The following is an 8323-nucleotide window of genomic DNA, read 5'->3' on the forward strand; positions in this document are numbered from 1 at the left end:
GTCTATTTTTATTCTATTATTCTATTGCCACTTTATCTTGCTGTTTGTGAATTGCTGTAATGCCTAAATCTCCCCTCTGAGATCAATAAAGTACCTATCTATCTATCTCTGACCTTTCTGCCTAAAGTACATCATTTATAAAACAGCAATGAGAGACAATTCATTTGCAATTATGTGAATATGTTGTAACATGTCACTCATGTCAGACAGAGAGAGGGTCTTGTTTGCACTCATAATTGTTTATAATAACAGCAGATGTTTAAAATGATGTTCAGACTATGAATAAAGGCCACATATTGTTAATGGAAGTATTATGTTGACATGATAATAAAACGTCAAAATGAATACTCCTCCAGTACGATGGGGCGGGCCTACAGGGGGAGGGTCACAATTCGCCCCACCACCGAAGAAGATATCGGTCATATGGTTAAGTGACGTCATTCCTTCCTCATATCCTCCATCTTTCGTTGCCGCATGCTTCTTCGGATAGCTGTGGATCAGGTTTGTGATTAGCTCGTTACGTTTGTGACAATAATGTCACAGTGACTGTTCACTGTACAGTTGTTATTGTGTTTGATGTCTGGGTGACAGAAATAACGTGGACCAAAAAGAGCTGATGACACTGTTCATATTGTGCGTTCGCAAGCCCCACTGTTTATATCTTGTTCGCTAGCTAACATGTTAGCTGATCAGCCTGGCCATGGCTGTGTTCGGAATGGCATACTAGCATACTACTCATACTAGATATGACGTAGATTTTGAGTATGCAGTGCGTTTCACACTGTAGAGTATGTGAAATTTGAGTATGCAAGAAATGTATACTAGATTTTCGGTCGGCTGGTATTGGCATACTTATTATGAATTTAGTAAGCAGTATGCAGTATATACTAATCCGCTTGTTAAGTCTGACGTCAAAAGTGACGTTTAGCCATTTCCGAGTCCAAATCAGAAATTCCCCGCACTAGAGTGACTGTGAACTACAGCGGTAGAATGACAGTTTAATCGTTTTTTAGACGGATCTATTCATACAAGGGACACAGCACTTTCCCGTTTTCTCCATATTGTCAGGGTATTTGAGCCTCGGAAAAGCGCTATATAAATATAATTTATTATTATTATTATTTCGCCATTTCGAAGACAGCGCCTCAGCCAACGTTGGCCCCGGAAATACGTCACGACTTAACAAGCGGATAGGCTAGGTGCACGATCTCACTACTTCCTGAAAGGCAACTGGTATGAACATGTCTCACTCTATTGGTTTACTTGATTAATCAGCTGTGCACTGTGTGTTCCAACGGTTTACCGCACAGCTGATTAATCAATTAAACCAATAGAGTGAGACAGGATATGTTCATGCCAGTTGCCTTTCAGGAAGTAGTGAGATCGTGCACCTAGCCTATTGAGTATGCTAGTATGCAGTATGCTAGTATGCCATTTCGAACACAGCCCATATCGGGCAAGTTGTTTATATTGCGTCAGCGACAAGCCTCCCTTTTGTGGTGTAGCTAGGTGTGATGTCGCATATTACCACGACCCTGTGAGCCAAGGAAGCGCATGGTCAACATGTGTTTGTCACTTTTGATATAGCCACTGTTTATTGTACCTAGACAGCAGCCTTGTTGATGACAATCCACACTTGCTATGGCATTGGCATTGGATGGAGATTATAGGCTAGCGGCTAGCTAGCTACGGCTAGCTTGCTATTGGACAATCTCCGCAGATGTACTGAGTGATTGCATTCGCTAGCTGTCTCTAATTAGTGTAGAAACGGGTCGTCTGTCTGTAAATCTATGAAACTATATTTAGCACGTCGCATAAAGGTAACAGATCGTTTGAGAACGGATAACAGACACAGTGTTGCAACCACCAGAATTACCATTTCACAACTTCCTGTTACTCACAGCGTGTGTTTTTTTAAAATGTTTTTAGAGGTACAGTATTACATTAGCATATATGGATTATACATATATTATAATAATGAATTACATATATTATTAATATTATATTGTATATTTTTAGAGGTTTCTCTCTCTGAAAGAGGTAAGTATAGTAGAATTTTAACGAAACAAGTCTTAAGGATGTGTGATTGTGATTTGTCCACACTCATTAATTTCTTTTCAGTCACTAATGGGAAGAAAACAAAAAAATCTATCGGTGAATGACCATTTCACAACTTCCTGTTACTCACAGCGTGTTATTTTTTTCTTCTCTGTCCCTTTTTACAGGTAGAATCATGAATCAAGAGAAATTAGCAAAACTTCAAGCCCAGGTCCGGATAGGAGGAAAGGTATGAAGATGTGAACTCTACATCCTCACACGTCAGCCCCTCTTCTTTAGGCAGAATATTCTTAAATGAGTGACTACTACTTCCATGACATTGGCTACATGCTTTTATTCAGACGTCATAGCAACCGACCTGCACTCAAATCGATAGCCCTCATTACCTATTTATTTTTCTTCTTCCTGTTGTCATTATGATCACATCCCAGGGTACCAGATCTCTATGTAGGCTACTTTTGTCAAGTCTTTTCACTTTCAGTTGAATTGTTTTGCAATACATATTTTCCATAACAATATACATAGAGTATTATAGACAAATGCAGACGCTTTGGATAAAGGTGTCTGCTAAATGCCAAAATTGTAAATGTCTACAGCACAAATACATATTCTACCAGGATAGTGTATACCAACATAATTACCAATGGTTGTATCATTGCCCCCTTGGTTGTACTGAAGCATTTGAAGGTTGGAGCAGTCCTTGATTTAGGGAAGTTGGTATATGTGTGGCGGCCTGGGAAAACCCTTCACATGGTGGCATTTTGACATTTTCATTTTTTATATTTCCATACATTAGAAGTTCTCAGCTATTCATAACTGGTTGAATGACTGAGATAGCCCTTTATTTTAAAAAGTTATGAGCATTTTAATGTATCATGTCAAAAAAAGTGAAAGGCTTCAAACCACAGGATCGACGTGACGTTGACGTTAACGGTACGTCAACGTGACGTTGTTTCGCTAGCAAACTACCCACCACAAAAACATAAAAATAAGTACTTTCTCTTTTGTTTTCTTAAAATGTTTATTCACCATAATGTAGTATGGAGTTCAAAGTACTAGAATACCACATAATATCAAAATCGCAGAAATAGGACATTTCCATCTATTTTTGCTCTTTGCCACAAACGAACGCCAGCGACATCCGACGGGTTTTCCCAGGCCACCACACATATTATAAGGCAGATGGACCATAGTGAGAACCCTTTCATATTCTTTGCAAGGTTTCATATAGCTCTTGCTACTGGTTCATGATTATAACCTTCTAACCATTGCAAATGTGATTGCTCCCACTGAACATAACCCAGTGTTGTTCAAACACTGTCCTTGAGAATCACTGTTCTCCACCACTTAACGAGCGCCTGTTAAGCTCTTTTCATCTTCTTTGTCCCAAGAGACCTGTGATTTTTTTATTCTTCATCTAATTAAAAGGGACTTTTAATTTTGCTGATACGAACCACCAGACGGGTCTCGGTGGACTGGATTGGTTCACCCCTGCTGTATGTGAACACTATTGATGCCTGTCCGTCACATTTCCCTGCTTTGTGTTCAGGGCTCAGCACGCAGGAAGAAGAAGGTTGTACACAGAACAGCAACAGCTGACGACAAAAAACTTCAGAGTTCGCTTAAAAAATTAGCTGTCAACAACATCGCTGGTATTGAGGAGGTAAATGAGCACAGCAATTGTCCATGCATTTCTTAAATGTTTGACATGGGATACATTTCTCATGTTTGTTAATTGAATGTTGTATACTTCACTTCTCTCCCTCTTCTCCACAAATCACATCAACGTTTATTTATCATATGTACAGGATACAGATGAAAATGGTATAATGAAATGCGAGCTACCTCTCAAAAATGCGGTAGAAAATCGGGGAGAAGAAATACAAATTATAACAATTACAATAATGCACAAGACAAAGTACAAAGTCAATAACAATTCACTACACCATATTTCAGGTGTACCCTACATTTCCATATTCTGAAATCATTTAGAATGGAATCCAGTCGGACGTGTTCTATATTCTGGCCCAAACTTGTCGAAACCTTTTAACTGAAACTCCCTTCTCTCACCAGGTGAACATGATCAAGGACGACGGCACGGTGATCCACTTCAACAACCCCAAAGTGCAGGCTTCCCTCTCTGCCAACACGTTCGCCATCACAGGCCACGCTGAGACCAAGCAGCTCACCGAGATGCTCCCGGGCATCCTCAGCCAGCTGGGCGCCGACAGCCTCACCAGCCTGCGCAAACTGGCGGAGCAGTTCCCTCGGCAAGGTGGGTGGACATGGTCTCATGTTGATACATGCGTGTTGTACCACACAGTGTTATTCCATCCAGGGGGGTTCTCCATCAATGTTGCTAAAGGAAAATCTAGGCTTGCGAGACTTGTATATATATAAAAATAAAAATTGGAGAGCCACAATGGAGCCTCTTTTGTTATGTTATCACACTTAATTGAAATGATCAACTGATCATCAAGACCTTGATTAGCTGAATCGGGTGGGTCACTGCTGAGCTGGGACAAGAGCCTGTACTGCAAAGGCTTTCCAGGGCCAGGCTTGATCACTCGTAGTCAAGCAGCAACTTTGAACATCCTAGCGTCTTTCATTGATATGGCTCAATACGACCAAAGTGATTAGCCTATGTAGTAGGCCATATAATTACATCTCAAGATGCGTGTTTGTAGTATGCTGATCGTCATTGTTGCATTAAGGCTGTGAAAAGTATAACCACAATCAGAATCTTGGTGAATATATCAATACTATAAAGTATACTATAAAGGGAATTTTTTCAACAGCAAGTTAGTTGTCCAAAAGCACACTACTTAAAGCCTTTGATTTTTTTTCCCCATGTTGCAGTGCTCGACAACAAAGCTCCTAAAGCAGAAGATATCGAAGAAGAAGATGATGACGTCCCAGGTAAGGACGATCTTCAATATAGTTATTTTCTGTCCTCTATATTGATCATTCTGTATTGCAAGTTGTGTGTCATACTTCATAGGAAATAACTCCATTATTTCAACCTGTAAAATCTTTCTCTTCATCCTCCTCTTTCTCTTCAGACCTGGTGGAGAATTTCGACGAAGCATCAAAGAACGAGGCGAACTGAATTAGATTTGAAGACTTGTACAAGAATTGGAACTGCATTTAAGAAAACAACGTATTCCGGTGTTTTAACTCTAGCTACGAAGACATATTTCAAACATGAATTTTTTCCGCCAACCAGAGACTTTTGTATTATCAAATGGCCCAATCATGTCCTTATCAGACTGGCTTGTGCACTTAAAACTCCCACACATTGGTCAACGGTTAAGTACTTTTCACCACATTGTCAGTCATGATCAGGATTGCAGTGGTCATTTAAAGCTAGTCTTAAGAATTTTTTTGTTTGTTTATGAAAACAAATAAAGATGATTAACATTTTCTACATAGTGCTGTGGTCATTTGGTCATGCTTTTGAAGACCACGGTTTAGGCAATGGCCACCCTGATGCATCACAGTTTAGTCAATATCCACAAATCAGTTTATTCTTCATATAATGTAGTCTAAGTTCCTGCGCCAAGCAAAAAGTACATTAGTTCAGTTGTGGTGCTCACCCAAAATGACTGCAGACAGAAGCAGATTTGCTTTTTAGTAGTCATTTAATGATATCAACATTTACGACCTGCCTGTGCCAGATACACTTTACATCAAGCTTTCTTTGTAGCATTTCTTTGTAGCAATCCATCGACATGCATCAAATGCTGCTGTTATGACAGTGCTCGTTTGATATGATGTTAAGTTTTGCAATAATATGAGGCAGGTGCACCGATGTTAGGTTTGAGAATGTTTTGACAGTGCGTTAGCTTGTATTTGAATAGCTTTATATTAAGAGCATATATTAGGTTCTCATGACAGATTTTTTGAAGGTTTCATGTTGTAGCACTTTGTATATCCTGAAAATAATGTTGCTTTGATAGTATTTGAAACACTTGACTTGGATAAATAATGTATGAACATGAATCACATCAATTCTTAAGTGTAAAGTAGACTTTTCCGACCAAGATGCCAGCGATAAATAGCAAGTTTGCAGTATAATGACAAATCTGTCTTGGTAAGCTTATTTCTAAACGCTGTAGGGGGCTATTTTGCATTATTCAATGCTCTTGAGAGGAGAGAGAGACATTTACGCACACCCACTGAAAGACCTGCAGTGGGGGACACAGGGGGAGAGGGGTAGAGAGAGGGAAACCATCCCTCCTCCTCTAGTGAACAAGACCGCTTTCCTTCACTCTAATAATATACAATGTTGAAGTTCTTCAGTCCCCGGGACGATGAGAATGAAAGCCTTTTAGGTGCACTAACAGAGGGTAAGTTTTTAACCCCTATCATTCAGATCCTTTTTTCTAGTATTGTTGCATTCGCATATATTCGCTGTTTCTGCCATAAGGAAAATATAGCTGATCAGTGCAAATCATGCCGCTCGCATTCTGTGTAGGCTAGAGTGGCTCGCATCTGAACACGCATGGTATATGCCTATGCAAGCGTTCTTTTATGTGAGTGTCAGGAAGATAAAAAAAATTATAATAATGGCTATAGAAATGTATGGAAATTACGCTATGAAGAGTGTGTAGTATACGGAATTATCCTGCTTGGATTAATGAATCAGGATGGGGAGCAAATGTCGCATTGCCGTGTTCGATGGTGGAGAGAGGATTTAAACATTTGCACGTGTGCTGCATGCGTCACTGTCCCGCAAGCAAACGCGCAGTCAGCTGGATCGGTTGAGCTCCATCGCCGTTAAAACAACGCATACATTTACTCGGAATGAAGCATGATTGGCAGGGCTGTAATTTCAATCTACAAGGGGGGGCTTGTAGCTGCAATGCAGTTAAAATTCGAAAACGTATCCTACCTTACCTTACGTGAACTGAGATGCTTGACTGGCTTTACAGCATAACGACCAGTGTTGGGGATTTTCTCTAAGTCAAAAATTATCTTTTGCTACTATTCTCTCCCCGCCCTCACTCTGAATTAGTATTTATTTGGTATCTAATCTAGACAAATAATTTAACCAGCTTCTTGGTAAATAAATGGATCATTTATCTCACAAGATTTTCTGTTTCCATTCATTCACCCCTTTGCTGGCACTGAAAACTCCAACCACAGCGTGGGTTACATAGTCATTAATAAATTATTCTTATTTAAACTTTTCCACTCCGAACATTGAAAACAGTTTGATACTGAAGCCTGTTTCATGCTGGTGTCTTTCACAACCACTCTATTTCCTCCAGTGAATGAGTCAGCTTTACCCGACATGGCTCAGCACTAATGCTGGCCTCTGGATGATTTAACCTATTAGAGGCGATACGATAAATGGACACATACCATGTAGCCTATTGTGTGCCAATTACCTGTAGAAACACAGACTGTCATTGTCAAGGTGGTCATCATTGTGTGTCTGTGTGTGTCTGTGTGTGTAGGTAGGTCTGAAAGTTGTCAGTGTGAGGATTTTTTTTAATTTGTATTACTTTGCTACTATGTTTTCTATCCGTTTCCATGTCTTCGTATGAACAGATGAGGGGGACGCTCCATCTCTCATGGATGCCAAGCACCACTGGATGAACAGACCCTGTCTTCTGATGCTCAAAGATGGGGATGTCAAGAAGCCAGGGCTGGGGTGTGGACGTATCGGATCGGCGTCCCCACCCAAAGCCCATTCGGAGGGTATCTTGAGCCCACGGGCAGAGGACCAGAACCCATCAGAGCATGTTGAAGCCTGGCGAGCTGTCAAACAGAGTCCCATACCCCAGCTGGAGACCCCCTCCCAGAAGCTGATGAGACAGCTGGAAGAAGGAAACTGCACTGTGACTACTCTCTCCACGTGGGGAGAGAGGCATTTCGGAGAAGCCTCCACCCCTCTGGTGCTCAGCCCCTCCGGAGTTGCTGGGGTGGATGTGGACGTGGAAGAGAGGAGGCCCCAGATGCCCTCGTCAAAGGAGGACTCTGTGATTGAGGAGAAGGAGCTGGAAGAGAGCGGACTGTTGGAGCAGCAGGATCACCCGTGTGGCTCTGATGCACTGGGCAGCGCTGACATAGCAGTACTGTCTGAGTCCTATGGTAGCAGGCAGGACCAGAGTAGCTTTGATCCACAGAGCCAGGGCCTTCAACAGGGCCTTCAGAGCAGCCAGACCAGCCAGACCAAAGACAACACACTGTGCACTAATGGACATGAGGAGACCAACACAAACAAAGCCAAAGTAGCCAATGAGGAGGGAGCAGTGGG

The 8323-nt window shown here is 41.3% G+C and overlaps 2 protein-coding genes across 2 annotated transcripts in view; both read left to right on the forward strand.

Moving 5' to 3' along the window:
- Positions 1-456: 456 nt before the first annotated feature.
- btf3l4 (basic transcription factor 3-like 4) lies at positions 457-5481 on the forward strand. The gene is made up of 6 exons (XM_080536552.1): positions 457-501; positions 2226-2287; positions 3608-3721; positions 4132-4333; positions 4918-4977; positions 5121-5481. The coding sequence occupies exons 2-6, from the start codon at positions 2234-2236 to the stop codon at positions 5165-5167; spliced, it is 477 nt and encodes a 158-aa protein (XP_080392678.1). The 5' UTR covers positions 457-501; positions 2226-2233; the 3' UTR covers positions 5168-5481.
- A 2156-nt stretch (positions 5482-7637) lies between these two features.
- zfyve9b (zinc finger, FYVE domain containing 9b) overlaps positions 7638-8323 on the forward strand; it is a gene marked incomplete at both ends in the record, with an annotated part of 7963 nt that continues 7277 nt past the window's right edge. The window contains one exon of the mRNA XM_080527874.1: positions 7638-8323. This exon is cut by the window's right edge and continues 206 nt beyond it. Coding sequence (XP_080384000.1) covers positions 7638-8323 — 686 coding nt within the window.

The sequence above is a fragment of the Nansenia antarctica genome (genome assembly GCF_963989245.1).
Source record: "Nansenia antarctica genome assembly, chromosome: 1".
In the NCBI taxonomy this organism is placed as follows: domain Eukaryota; kingdom Metazoa; phylum Chordata; class Actinopteri; order Argentiniformes; family Microstomatidae; genus Nansenia; species Nansenia antarctica.